This window comes from Neovison vison, chromosome 7, assembly GCF_020171115.1.
Source record: "Neovison vison isolate M4711 chromosome 7, ASM_NN_V1, whole genome shotgun sequence".
NCBI classification, from domain to species: domain Eukaryota; kingdom Metazoa; phylum Chordata; class Mammalia; order Carnivora; family Mustelidae; genus Neogale; species Neogale vison.
In genome coordinates this window covers 59,837,764-59,851,587 of record NC_058097.1, presented here as the reverse complement: position 1 = coordinate 59,851,587, position 13,824 = coordinate 59,837,764, and the positions used below count along the sequence as shown (strand labels likewise).

The window sequence follows — 13,824 nt, the reverse complement described above, 5'->3', positions numbered from 1 at the left end:
GGGGCCTCAGTGGTCTTTTCTGTAAGACAGAGCAAGGAGTAGGTTCTGTGTTTAAGGCCCTGGTTTGTGATTGACTCAGAGCTATGAGAAGGAGAGCAGCGTTTTCTCTTTTCTCTCTGATGGGAATTCAGAGGGCTGGAGAAGGAAAGGAACTGATTAAGGCATGAGAACCTTGGAAATGCTTCTTTTGTGGTATTTTAGCCTCATTGAGATGAAATCTGCATGCCATGAAATTTATCCTTTTCGGTGGTTTTTAATATATCCAGAGTTGTGCAGCACTCACCACAATCTAATTTTAGAACGAGTCCACCACCACGCCCCCCGAAGAAGAAAAGCTGTGCCCCTTACTGGTCATTCCCCGTCTCCCCCCGACAGATCCACCCCCGCATCTGCCTGTTCTGGGCATTTTCAGAATGGAGTCCTGCAGTGGCTCATCTTGCACCGCTGACCTCTCTCTTCTCACGGCGTTGGTGACGTCCACCCATGGTGTGGCATGGGTTGGGGCTTCGTTCCTTCCCATGGCGGGGTACTAGTCCAGAGTCTGGATGGACCACCTTGTGTTTGCTCAGCTGTGGACAGACACTTGGGTTGTCTCCATGGTTTGGCTTTTGAGTAACGTACTAGAATATCTGTGTGGATGCATGCTTTCCGTTGCTCATGGGCACGAACCTCAGAGTGGAATTGCTGGGCCACGTGGTGGTTCTGTGTCTGATGAGCTGACAAAGGCCGGCCTGTCTCCCACGATGGCTGCACCATTTTTACACTCCCTCCGCACTGCCCTGGGGTTCTAGCCTCTCCACGTCCTCACTAACACATGGCAGTGGGTCTGGAAGCCTCTTGAGCCCACCTCTTCTATCCCGATGGTTTACCTGCCCCAACGCACGAGTCCTCCCAGGGAGGGACGGCCACCTCACAACCCCCCATGCACGCTCGCATTGCGCATTCAGACGTACACAATACCATCATGCAGCCCGCCACATGCACCCCAGCCTTCTGTGTGGGACCCCTTTGGCCACTGATGGCAGCGGAACACCCTGAAGTTGAAGACCGTGGTCCCTGGGCAGGACCCATTCTGGGTTTGGCTCCGGGCTCTGCTCCTGTTCCTGACCCAGGTGGGAGCTCAGGTGTTACCTTAGCCACCCATGCACCCCGACCCGTGAACTGAAGAGGGTCCTAGCAGGTGAGCTGACGTTTCTGCCAGGGGGGCAGCTGGAGGATGGAGGAGCATGCTGCTTTGTCAGTGTTAAGTATTATGATTAGGATTAAGCCTTACTTAATTAAGTAACTAATACTTAATTAGCACTGCCCCCCCCCTCCCTTCAGGCCTTCAGGGAATTTTCATCCTCCCGCCCTGCCCTGGGGCCCCCCACTGGGTCATTATCACCTCCCAGTTAATCCTCAGCTGCTGCCACCAATTAACACCTCTGCAGCCTCCCCTGCCCCTGCCTGCCCCTGCCCATCTGCACTCCCCCCTTCCCAGCTCCACCCTGCCCCAGCCGCCTCCAGCTTTTTTGGGACACATTCTTGGCCTGATGGTTCGTGCTACTTCACATTCATGGATAAGATGGCAGAAGGTCCTGATCCTGCCCCCCCTCCCCCCCACTATGTACCTCCCTTTCTTGTTCTTTCCAGTATCCCCTACTCCAGGAAGCCCACCTGGATTGCCCAGGACAGGGGCCAGTGTCCCTAGTCCTCTCTATTGAAACTAGATTCAAGGGTCTTTGGGGTCACTCCGCAGGCGCTGTTAATACCCCCCTCCCAAGTCCAGGCAACACCTAGGAGGCCACAGCAGGGGCCCTGGGGGGGGTGGTATGGGCCTGGGAGAGAGTGACACTTGATCCAGCTCTGAGTTGTAACCTTGCTCTGGGCGGGAGGCCAAAGAAGGCGAGGAGAGGAAGACAGAGTGTTTGCAAACAGGGCAGTGGCCAAGAAGAGGCCGGGGTGAGGGTGGGGGGAAGGTGTGAAGGAAAGAGGGGCCCAGCTGGTGACTGGCAGCCGTGTCTGGGTGACTTTTCTCCTCCGGCTACACACACACTTGCTCAAGGTCTTGTGGACACAAAAACCCAGGTCTGATGTCCACCCATGCAGGGCCAAGCACACGCAGACTTCCGTGCTGTCCCCTCACACACAGGCTCAAACACTCGGACCCATCAAACACATAGTCACATCACCCACACAGGCCAGGACAGTCACACCCCACAGTGTCCCCCACACACACCACGACTTGTGCACAGCCTTGGGCCCAGAGGCTTATGGACACACACCTCTGCAGAAATCCCCACCACAGTCCAGCCGCAGTGCCCATCTGTGGTGGCTCTGATGCTCAAGGCCTCTGCTCACACGTGGGCCCGCGCAGAGACGGGCTTTCCCCGTCCTGACATGCATCCACGTCAGCCTCTGGCACAAGGCACGGCCACACCGTGGGGCCATGTTTGGCTTCTGTGGGTCTCTCCCTGACAACATGCTGTCGGGTCTTCCCCACAGGGACAGACCAGCAGCATCGTGGAGACCAAAGTGCCGGGTGAAGCTAGGTTTGAGAAGAGAGCGATGGCCAGCCCAGACTGTGGGCGGAAGATGCAGGGCTGGGGGAGTGGGGGAGACCCGGCCCAGGAGGAGAGACAGGACTGGAAGACAGGGACACAGAGGCAGTGACACAGAACCAGACAGGTGCGTTTATTGAGCAGACATCTCTGAGGCCCTTCTGTTGGGCCAGGACTGCGCCAGCTCCATGGGGCACCTCATAGGACAGGTGGGACCCCGCGCAGGACACACAGAAGAACCACATGGACCTAAGTGGACAGCTGGAAGGGGATGAGCATCCCGGAGGGCAGGGAGCAGAGGAGAAGGAGGCGGTGGGAACACAGGGGCGGCGACATCGCCTGCCCTCACTGAGCAGGGCAGCTGAAGCACCCAGGGTGTGCGGGAGGCGAGGGAAGGAGCCACAGGATTTCGGGCAGGGGGAAAGCAGGTGCCAAAGCCCTGAGGAACGGCGATGGTGGGACAGGCATGCAGCTGTCTCAGGGGCCCCCTAGGCCATAGGAGGGATGGTCATGTGGGAGGTAAGGAAGAAAGGAAGAGGGAAACGGGTAAAAGAGAAGCCAAAAGGCAGCACAAGAAGGTGGAGGCAACCTCAGGACATGGGCACGCGGTTCCGTTCCTGTATCTCCGTAGGCAAGGTGGGCTCGGGCTGCCCCTCACTCTCCATCCTCCTCGCCATCCCCCTCCTCCAGCTCTTCAGCTTCCCCCTCCTGCTGCTGCCTCCAGGGACGCCCCAGGTAGTCCCGGATGGAGCTCACGGGGCTCCTCTTCCGGGGGTGAGGGTCCAGCAGTCCCCACAGGAGACTGTCGGCCACAGGTGTCAGGCCAAACCAGGGCTGAGGACGGTCCTCGGGCTGGCTAGACGCCTGCCAGATGAGGAAGTCCTCATAGAAGGGGTCGGCCCCAACCAGGGGTTGGTCCCAGGGGAAGTAGCCAGTGAGCAGGCAGAACAGCAGGACCCCCAGTGCCCAGGCGTCCAGGGCAGGCTGGATGGGCAGGCCCTCGGGCAGGGGCGGAGGGCAGCAGAGCTCAGGGGCCGTGTAAGGGATGGGCGGCCCAGTCAGGCGCAGCAGAGTCCCACGCGGCCTCGTGTGGCCAAAGTCGGTGAGCTTGACCCGCTGGCAGGCCGGGTCACACACCAGCACGTTCTCGGGCTTGATGTCCCGGTACACCAGGCCCCGGGAGTGGATGTGCTCCAGGGCCGAGGCCAGCTGGGCCGCACAGCACTGGACTGCCGACTGCGGGAGGCCCACCTGCAGGGGACGGGTGTCAGGGCCTCCTGCCCCTGCGGACAGCTGGCCGGGGACTGAGACCATGCAGGCGCTCCTCAGCCCCGGGGGCCCAGGACAATGAAGGACCTCCAGCAGACTTGCCATGGGGAGGCCCAGCGTGCCCTGCAAGGGACTGTGAGCCCTGGGGAGGTCTAACATGACCCCTCGAGGCCTGGGCTGAGCCCATCGGGGCGGGCAAGTCTCGCTAGGGTACAGTGTTGGTTCTGTGGCGGTCTGTGAACTCCAGAGGGGCCAAGGGAGGGGCCCACTTACCCACCTTGGGCTGGATGAAGGTGATGAGGTCCCCATACAGGACGGGCTCTGTCAGGAAGCTGTAGGAGTCGGATGACTCAATGCCAATGCCGTAGGCCGTGACTATGGCTGGGTGCGTGCCCAGTGAGAGGCCCACGCAGAACTCATACAGGAAGCCACGGAGGGAAGTGGACGCCTTCGGGAGCTGTTTCAACGCCAGGGTCGTGCCTGGGGCAGCAGGGACAGGAGTGGAGGGAGTGAAGGAGCCAAGGGTCACCCTGGCCACCCCCTTGCCCCCCCAGCCCAGACTCTCTCCCCAACGCCACTGCCACCTCCTCCCTGCCATGCAACCCTACACGCCGCGTGGCCACAAAAACGCCGTCCGTGGTAATTAATAAGAACAGTAATGCAGCATTTGGTGATTTTCTGCTCTGCTGTGTTGGAACAGATGGGGGGCCCCGGGAAACTGCACTCGGAACTTCAGATGACTTCGTTTGGCTCCTGGTTCCAGCAAACCCGAGCCCCAAAGCCGCAGGGAATGCAGAAGGGATGCTCTGCCCTGGGGACGCCATCCCGGGAAGGAACCTTCATGCAAACAGTTCCCAAGAGTGTAGGTCTCCTGAGGGCAGGAACTCTGGCTTCTTCACCTGCAGAGTCACCCGCTGCCCTCACCAGGAGCCCAGGAGTGATGGACAGAGGTCACCTCCTTGCCTCACATGCGGACCACTGTCCTTCTGTCCCCCGGCTGGATGCAGCAACGCCCTGGACCTCAGCCATGGTGGCATGTGCCACTGTCAATTCTGATGGCGTCCGTCTCTTGGGGCTGTGAGTGCTGGGCCCCAGACCCCTCCAGTTCAGGGGCCCGCATCCAGGAGGTACAACGAAGCATGGTCCCCTGGGCCCCCTGTTAGGCCTCTGCCTCCACAGTCCAGGAGGGCCCATGTCTGGACCTCTTGCTCTTTGCATCAGTCTCTGATGTGGGCTGAACTATGCACCCCTGTCCCCAAATCCAGAGGTGAAAGAAGTCCTCACGCAGAAGTCCTTTCGGAGAACAGAGCCCTGTCTGGAGATAGTCTTGAAAGAGGTAAAACGCGGTTCCTGGGGTGGGCCCCAATCCACTGTGACCAGTGTCCTTAAAGAACGAGGAACCGGACGCAGACATACAGGTGTGGATACACAGGGATACACCTGCTTGGGGACTTCCACCCCCAAGAGCTCAAGAAGGTGGACTCCTGCTGTTTGAGGCCAACCAGCACCCCTGCCCCAGCCCCAGCATGCAGAGCTCGGCGCCAGCTGGCAGGGTGCACTTGCAAAACCCTCCCCCTGTGCAGGCTGGAGCTCCGCCGTGGCGGCAGGCCTCGCGGACTCAGCTCTGGGTTCCAAGCACTGAGCACTGAGGGCCGAGTCCCTGGGCAGCCTTGCTAGGCGTGCCCTGCGTCAATGCTGACTCTGAGTTCCATCCACACTGTGCCTGGCTCAGGGGACCAACAGAGGATGTGTGCATGCCTGGCCAGAAAGTTCCAGATGAAGCCAGCCCCCAGGGGATGACCACAGGGAGGGCTCTGTCTGCTCCCCTTTCTCTCAGGCTCTACAGCCATTGACACATGCTCAGTCACCCACATTCTCGAAGGAGGAGCTGAGGCTCAGAGAAGGCAGGGGAGAGTCCCAAGAACGCACAGCCTTGTGGGGGGAGCAGAGGCAACACTCGATTCCTGCTGACACTCCCAGCCTCAGCTGGCACCTGTCGTGACCCATTCAACCACCCCCTGACCCTCCTGCATCTGTCTCCAGGCCCTGGTACCTTTCTGACGATGGGTGACCAGCAGGACCCGGCCAAAGCGGCCCTGGCCCAGGGAACGCACTTGCTGGTAAAGCTCGTCCACCTCCGCCCGGACCAGGGTTTGCGCACTTAGCGCCATCATGTCCTCTAGCTCCAGGGCTGCCTCCTGGCCCTGCCGGAGCTCCTCTGCCGTGAGGCCCCCTAGGTCCTCCTCAGCTACATTTTCGGCAGCCCCTGCCTCCACCTGTTCCTCATCTGACTGTTTGCCGGGCATCTCTGTAGGGCAGAGCAGAGACAGTGACCCAGGGCCCAGGTCCCGCTAGACATGGGTCTGAGGAAGGAGGGGGCTGGAGGTCTGGACTCCTGGATCTGAGGGAGGAGGGAGCGGGGGCTCTGGACTCCTGGGTCTGAGGGAAGAAGGGGCTAAGGGCTCAATGACACTTTTCATTGTGACTCAGTCTCCCTCTTCACTGGAGCATCTGAGGAGTGGGGAGACCAGTTGCTGGTCAGGGTAAGGTCAAGCCTCAGGTCGCAGATGGCTCTCACCCCTGCCCCCACATCCTGGCGCCACCCAATGGCCCAAGGGTGAAAGATGAACCAGATAACTTGAGACACCCCCCCACCTTGTTTCCAAAGCAAACAGACTTGGGCCCTGGGGGTGGATGAGTAGCCTCTTTCTCCTAAGAGCAAACAGGTGCTATCTCCCTCCAGAGGCTGGAGAGGGCAGCCATGCACACCAGGGCCTTGGAGGACGGCTGGAACCTGGGTGGGAGCAAGCACTTGGGAGCACCAAGTCCTTGAGACGCCTGGGGTCCAACTCTTACACCCCCAACCCCTCCTCCTCCCTCAGACCCAGGAGTCCAGGCCTCCAGCCCCTCCTCCCTCAGACCCAGGAGTCCAGGCCCCCAGCCCCTCTTCCCGCAGACCCAGGACTCCAGGCCCCCAGCACCTCCTCCCTCAGACCCAGGAGTCCAGACCCCCCAGCCCCTCCTCCCTCTGACCCAGGAGTCCAGGCCCCCAGCCCCTCCTCCCTCACACTCAGGAGTCCAGGCACCCTGCCCCTTCTCCATCAGACGTGGAGTCTGGACCGCCAGCCCACCCCTCTCCTGGAACGTTATACAACTCACACATCTTATGACTCCCAGACTCTGCTTCCCTAACACTTAACCATTCTAGAGCCTCGAAGTTCAGCCCCTGACCCCCAGGAACCCGGGACTTGGGTCAGCTGTGTGCTTCACTCTCAGGTGCTGCCCACCTCAGGCTGTTTAACCCTTGCCTCCTCCTGACCTGCGCTCCGGCCTCCAAACCTCACCTTCTCCAAGCTTGCCTGACCCTTCGCTGCCCGCTGTGGTCAGTGCCCAGCTCTAGATCCCATGCCAGCAGAGGCCTGCCCAGGAGTAGACCCCGCCCCCACCTAGGGGGTCGTAAGCCCCGCCCCTAGACCCGCCTCTTCTACCCCACTAGGGCCAGAGCGACATCGTGTGTTGACTCCTAGAACTGGCTGCCACCAGAAATCTGTCCCAGACCCAGGCCCAGCGCCTCTTCCACTCTCACACCAAGGAGTCCAGGCCCCCAGTCCCTTCCTCCCTCAGACCAGGAGTCCCGACCCCAGGCCCCTCCTCCCTCAGACCCAGGAGTCCAGACCCCCAGTCCCCTCCTCCCTCAGACCAGGAGTCCAAGCCCCTGTGGAGGATGAACTCATTTCTCTAGTTTGGCCCTGACATGACCCCACCCAGCTGCCCCACCAATACCCCAGTGACAGGTCAGACACAAGTGTTTCGTGAGGGGTGTTCAGGGGGTCGGACACTGGGGTCCTGTTTGGGGAAAGGATGAGACAACCAGATTCCAGACCGATGCAGTGAGAGATGATGTCAGACTTGGGGCTGAGGGGAAGCAGGTGGTGGAGCAACTGGGAGGGGAGGGTGGGGGGAGGTCCTCATTCTGCATCTACAGATTTCAGAGTTGGTGGGGGAGGCAAGGTAGGCACTCCTGGGCCTGATGGAGGAGGGGCTGGGGGCCCAGGATTCACATCCTTTCCTTGGTTTGCAGCAAGATTACCACTGTGAAACTCCCTTCATTTTTTTTAAACAAACCTTTAATTCAGAATAGTTTTCAGTTTCCAGAACAGCTGGAAGGATTCTGCGGAGAACGGCCAGGCCGTCCCCAGCTCCCCGCCAGGTTAGTATCTCACGCAGGCAGGGCACATTTGTCCAAACAAAGGAGTCATCAGTCAGGCTAGACCCTGCATAGACTCTGGATCAGGTCTCAGCAGCACTTCCGCCAACTGCCTTCTGTCCCGGGTCCGAACCAGGACACCACACGGCACTTGGTGAACCCACTCTTTTGAGTCTAGAAAGCACACAGGGCAGATTCCCTGGGAGGGGGAGCCTGAGCTGGGCCTTGGGAAGGGCCTGGGATGCCCCGTAGGTGGGAAGCCCCAGGCATCAGGCTCGTGCTGCAGGCGGGAGGGGCAAACGTCCCAGCTGGGCCCGGGGCTCTCAGTGCAGACTCCGAAGCCCACAAAGCTGGGACAGCCCCACACCTCACTGCTCCATGCCGGTAGGGAGCTGGCACAATGGGGAGCAGAACCCCTCCTCCAGCAAGAGCAGAAATGAAAAGATGTCGAAAGGAGGAAAACCAAGACCACCCTGGACAGCCCAACAGGTGAGGCCGAAAACCATGGGAGACAGAGGTCACCTGGGTATAGGTTCCAACGAGGCTGGAGAGGGCTTGGAGGCACTGAGCTGTGAGTAAAGTTCTCGGGAGAGGATGCACTATGCGCAGAGGGCCCATGGCAGGACAGGGCATGTGTGTGTGCAAGGATTTAGGTCCAGACAGGATGAGTGACTGCCCCAGTGTCACCCGGAGTCGAGGGAAATGGAAGAGGTGGAGGGTGAGGTTTCCATGGTGCTGGATCTTGAGAACTCAGACATAATGCCACAGATTGCAAGAGTCAACCAGGTGGCAGTGGGGACAAGTGGCCCTGTCAGAGCTCTGTGAGAGGCACTCGGCAGGTCCCAGCAATGCGGAAATGTGTCTACGGGGAGCAGAGCCTTCCTTCAAAAAGGCACAGTCAGGACAGAAGGAAGAGGAAGGGTCCTTGAGAGAGGAGGCAGCTGGGGGCCTGGACTCCAGTCTGAGGGAGGAGGGGCTGACTCTTGGACTCCCAGGTCCTCTGCTGAGAGGGGAATTGTGCTTCCCAGTCCAGCCCTCAGCAGGGAGAGACGCACTGTGTTCCATCTCCGTCCTCCGGGGAGCAGCTGTCATCCAGGTGGCCAGGGAAGGGGGGGTTGCTGGGGGAGGGGCCATTGGCCCAGGCTCTGACCACCTGTCTCCGTCACCTGGTCAGGGAGCTCCCCGATCTGTCCCCATCCTCCTGCCATCTTTGTCCTCCTCCTCCTCCTCATCTGTCCACTCCTCCAGGCTTGCTCCCCCCTCTTCCTCCTCCTCCCCATCTTCACTAGACATGCCCCCCAAGCCCCCAGGTCCCTCTCTGTTCCTCTCTAGCCCCCAGTCGTCCCCCAAGAAGTCCAGGACAACCAGTGGGGGGCTCCTAGTTTCAGGATCCAGGTCTAGGAGCCCCTGGAGCAATGCCAAAGCAGGGGGAGCAAACTGGTCCCAAGGCGGGGGTGGCCGAGGGGGTTGGGGCCTGGTGGTCATCCAGCCAGCAAAGGTCTCAAACTCGGGGTCTGGGGCCAGTGCCACATCCCAAGGGAAGCAGGCAGTGGCAGTACAGAAGAGAAGCACCCCCAGGCCCCAGGAATCCAAAGCTGGTCGCAGGGGTAGGGTCTCAGGTGGCAGCAGGAGGCAGAGCTCGGGTGGGGCAGAGGGTAGTGGCCCTGGTGGGGCAGGGGTTGGACTGCCCTCGGGCCGGGTCAGACCCAAGTCACCTAGGGCCACACGGCTGCAGACAGGGTCAAAGACCAGCACGTTGTCTGGTTTGACATCCGCATGGACGAGCCCCCGGCCATGGAGGAAGTCCAGGGCTCCAGCCAGCTGGGCCATCACCCGCTTCACCAGCAGCTCTGGGAGGCCCTGGGGTCAAGGAGAGATGAAGGTCAGGGTGTCTTGGCTCCTTCTTTATTGGGTTTCTTGACGTTCAAGAATTCAGAACTTCAGACCAGTGGCTACCTCTAGTGTCCCCCAACACCGTCTCCAGATTATCCTCAGCCACACCTTGTTACAACCTCTGTATTCCAACCCCCAGTATGTCATCACCGGAACCTCAGACTGAACCAGAAGCTGTTTTAGCTTCCACCAAGCTTTCTTCTAACCGTAACTCAAACCCCCTCCTTACATATCCTGTCTCCTCTAGCCTGATCTCCCAGATCTGCAATGGGAACTGAAATCTCATACTTAATTCCAATCTTAGTTCCTACTAATTTAGATTCTACTACTAGTAGAATTCCTACTAATTTAATTCTCTAACTCAGACACCACTCTGAAGTCAGTTTACTTCATTGGATTGATAAATCAATCCATCCGTCAAACCACTTATCCATTCAAGTTTATACAGCAGTGTTTCTGCTTAGCTTCCATTCTACCAGCCAGTCAGCAGTCCAATAAAGTATTGAATTATTTGTTATCCAAAATCCATCCATTTGTTCTTCCTTACTTCCTTCCATTTATCTGCCACCCATCAATCCAGCCACCTTTTCATCCATCCACTTGTCTTTCCATCCATCCATCCATCCATCCATCCATCCATCCATGTATCCATCCATCCATTTCTCTGCCCATTCATCTGTCTCCCTCCCTTCTTTCTTTCCTTCTGCTTATCTCTAACCCTGTCTGAAATCCAAAATTTATTCCTAAAATTGGCTCCATCCTAATCTTCAAACTCATGTACCCTCAGAATCTCATGAATTCAGTCCTGACCTGGTCTCCTCAGCAGAAAGAACTTCATTACTCATCTCCGATCTCCAACTCATTCTGTATACATATCCTCAACCATCCCATCCATGCTTTCTACACCCATTACCAATCTATAATCAACCCACACAACTCCACGCATGCCCGCACTCCCAATCCCGGTGCTAACTAAAATCTCACCCCTAATCTCATTCCCAACCCAACCCCAAGTCCCTGCCCATGCAAACTTGTGTTGGGATGGTTGGGTGGATTAGGTTAGGGTTAGGCATGGGATTGCACTGAGAGTTAGAAATAAGGAGGGTGTCTAGGGCTTAGGGAAGGGCTAGGTTGAGCCCTGATTTGGGTGTCAGGATTGGAGCTAGAAATGGGTTAGGAACAGTTGTACATGGGATAAGCCGTTCTGGCCTTTGGTCCCCACCTGCCTCACCTGTTCCTTTAGCATCCCGCTGAGGTCCCCATATGGCGCGTACTCCTGGGCAAAGGCGAAGTGTCGGGGGCTTTGCAGGGGTCCTGCCAGAGTCTGCAGTAAGCCTGGGTGTGAAGAGACACAGCGGCCCACACAGAACTCTCTCAGGAAGGTGGTCCTCAAGACCGAATCCCGACGAAGGACCTTCAGGGCCACAGCAGGTCCTGCCAGGTAGAGGAGAGCAGAAGGGAACTCAGAGAGCTCTGATCTTGCTGTGGGGCCTTAGGCAACGTGCTTAACCTCTCTGAACCTCAGATGTTTCATGTATAAAACAAGAATGGGAGGGAATAGTGTCTGACATCTCTCAGCTTCCAGTCTGTCCTTGTGTGAAGTAGGGGTTAAAGATGACCATCCCTGAGGACTCCCTATTCGGCTGTGTGACCTCATGCAACTGCTTTACCCTCTCTGAGCCTCAGGTTTCTCTTGAGTCAAGTAGGGAACATGGTGACCTGAGCTCCAATAACCACACTCCTGCCTTGCTGTGTGGCCCCAGGCAAGTCAGCCTTCCTTGGGCTAGCTCTGTTTATTGGAAGATCAAAGAGCTCTTAACTTTCTGAGCGCCCCCGTCCAGGGTTTCTGTCATCTCCTGGGGATGCCCCTTGTCTCAGTGGCTTCTGAGAATCCTATTCTAGGGACATGCTGGAGTCTGCCCTTTGGTGGCCAAACTCACCTCCTTGGCGAGGCCGGGCAAGGAGTACGCGGCCATAGGAGCCAGAGCCGAGCTCTCGGATGAGGCGGTACGGGACACGTAGATTCCTCACTGGGGTCACCCTGGTGGCTGTCAGCTCCACGAGCCTTTGGAGGGCTGTAGCTGTGTCCTCCTGTTGGAGAGGAGCAGAGGTGGGGAGGGGGTGAGTCTGGGGCCCCCTGAGAATGGTGGGGGAAACTGGAGGTCCAGCCCAGGGCTGGGGTGGGGTGCCAGTGTAATGGGGTCATTGTCCCCAGGGAGAAGGATGAGTCACAGTGACTCACCAGCCTTGGGCCACCTGTTTTTGTGTCCTGGCAGGGTCAGGGTGATTGTCTCAGAGACCCTGCCCATCTGTGGGAACCACCAGAAGCCCCCAGCCCCCGCTGGGACTTCACGCTCAGCTCACATAACCTCCACTGCACCCGTCTCTCTCTTCATCCTCTCCCTGTGCTTCCCGTTCTTTATTTCCAAGTCCATTGCCCTGGCGGCCTGAGTCTAGCTTTGTGTCCTTGGGTTGGTGTTATTCTGGGTCTCTCTGTTTCTCTGTTTCCCTGTTTCTCCCATCCCTCTATGTTTGTCCATGTCCTTCTTTGTGTCTATCTCTGACTCTGCTTTTCTGCCTCTCTCTCTTTCTCTTTCCCTGTTTTCCATCTCTCACCTCTGGGTCCCCATCCTCATGGTTCTCGGGCTCCCTGAGCTCCATTTCAGAGACCCCTGGCGTCCGCTGGACCTTGCCCGAGCCAGTACCCCTTGTCTGGGTTGCCTGCGTCCCGCTGTGCCCCACAGAGCTGAGGTCTAGAGCCCGTTGGAAAGGGTCAGCCTCAGTCTCTCTCTGCCTGTCCGAGTCAGAGGATTTCTTCGCCGACCTCTGCCGGACTCCTGCCTCCGGACAGCCCCGTCTCTGTTTGTCCGTCTGCACTATCCTGCTGATCTCTCTGCTCTGTCTCACACCTCCAACCCCTCTCCAACCTCGCGGTATCTTTGCTTTTGTGTGACTGTCTATCTCCCAGTCTCTCTCCACCAGCCTTCCTGCCACTGTCTTGCCCCTATCCCAGCTCTCGATTCTCTGGGTGGGTCTCCCTATTCTGTGTCTCGTCTCCCACACTCTCCCCACTGTTGTCACCACTGTTTGTTGTTCAGGATATCCCACACTTTCACTCTTTCTCTGTTCTCCCACTCTGCTGCGCTCTGGCCTGCTTTCCCCAGTGTCTCTCTGTCTCCCTCCTCCCGTCTTTGTTCCTGACTCTCTCTCAAAGCCTTTGTCCCTCCCTTTCTCTGGGCCTGAGACAGGGGTGTGTGTGACAGCTCAGAGACATCCTGTCCCCCCCACACCCCTCCCTCACCCCCTCTGACCCGCTGCCCCCCTCCCTCCCCCTTCCAAACTTAGACCAGCTTGGACTCTGGGCTCTGGTCCCAGGACAGAGGGGACAAAATGTATTGTGAACCCCCAAGGGCCAGGCCTGATGGCAGTGAGAAAAGGGGAGCCAGGGCCCCTTCACATACCTTACTTGGGATGGGAGACCCAGAGCACCATGCTTTGTACCTTCCTCCATGGGATGGGAGTCTGGCCTCCAGGAATAAGGGAGACTGTTCTCAAAGCCCTGTTCTTTAATACCAGGTCCCCACCCCAGCTGCCTTCTCCCTCAGAACCAGGAGTCCAGGCCCCCAGCCCCTCCTCCCTTAGACCCAAGATACCAGACCGTCAGCCTCTCCTCCCTCAGATCAGGAATCCAGACCCCATCTCCTCCTCCCTCAGACCCAGGAGTCCAGCCCCCCAGTCCCTCCTCTTTCAGACCCAGGACCTCTAATAACCAGGTGATGCACTGGGGAAAAGAATTTTTTATGTTCTCAGCACCTGCCCTGAGCCTGGTTCTGGGTGGGGCTGGGTTGGGGCTTTACCCTGGATCCTCCCAGCCATCCAACAAGGGTGAGGATTTATCCCCAGTTTACAGAGCAA

At 58.3% G+C, this 13,824-nt stretch overlaps 2 protein-coding genes across 2 annotated transcripts; both read right to left on the bottom strand.

The window, feature by feature from the left end:
* Window positions 1–2,649: 2,649 nt before the first annotated feature.
* SBK2 (SH3 domain binding kinase family member 2) lies at window positions 2,650–7,222 on the bottom strand. Its single transcript, XM_044260575.1, has 4 exons — window positions 7,154–7,222; window positions 5,863–6,117; window positions 4,087–4,289; window positions 2,650–3,791 (listed from the first exon to the last, which is right to left on the bottom strand). Exons 2-4 carry the CDS (start codon window positions 6,113–6,115, stop codon window positions 3,195–3,197), a joined length of 1,053 nt encoding a protein of 350 aa, XP_044116510.1. The 5' UTR covers window positions 6,116–6,117; window positions 7,154–7,222; the 3' UTR covers window positions 2,650–3,194.
* Window positions 7,223–9,186: 1,964 nt separating this feature from the next.
* On the bottom strand, window positions 9,187–12,570 carry SBK3 (SH3 domain binding kinase family member 3). The gene is made up of 4 exons (XM_044260574.1): window positions 12,526–12,570; window positions 11,850–12,000; window positions 11,141–11,343; window positions 9,187–9,876 (listed from the first exon to the last, which is right to left on the bottom strand). The coding sequence occupies exons 1-4, from the start codon at window positions 12,568–12,570 to the stop codon at window positions 9,187–9,189; spliced, it is 1,089 nt and encodes a 362-aa protein (XP_044116509.1).
* Window positions 12,571–13,824: the final 1,254 nt, after the last annotated feature.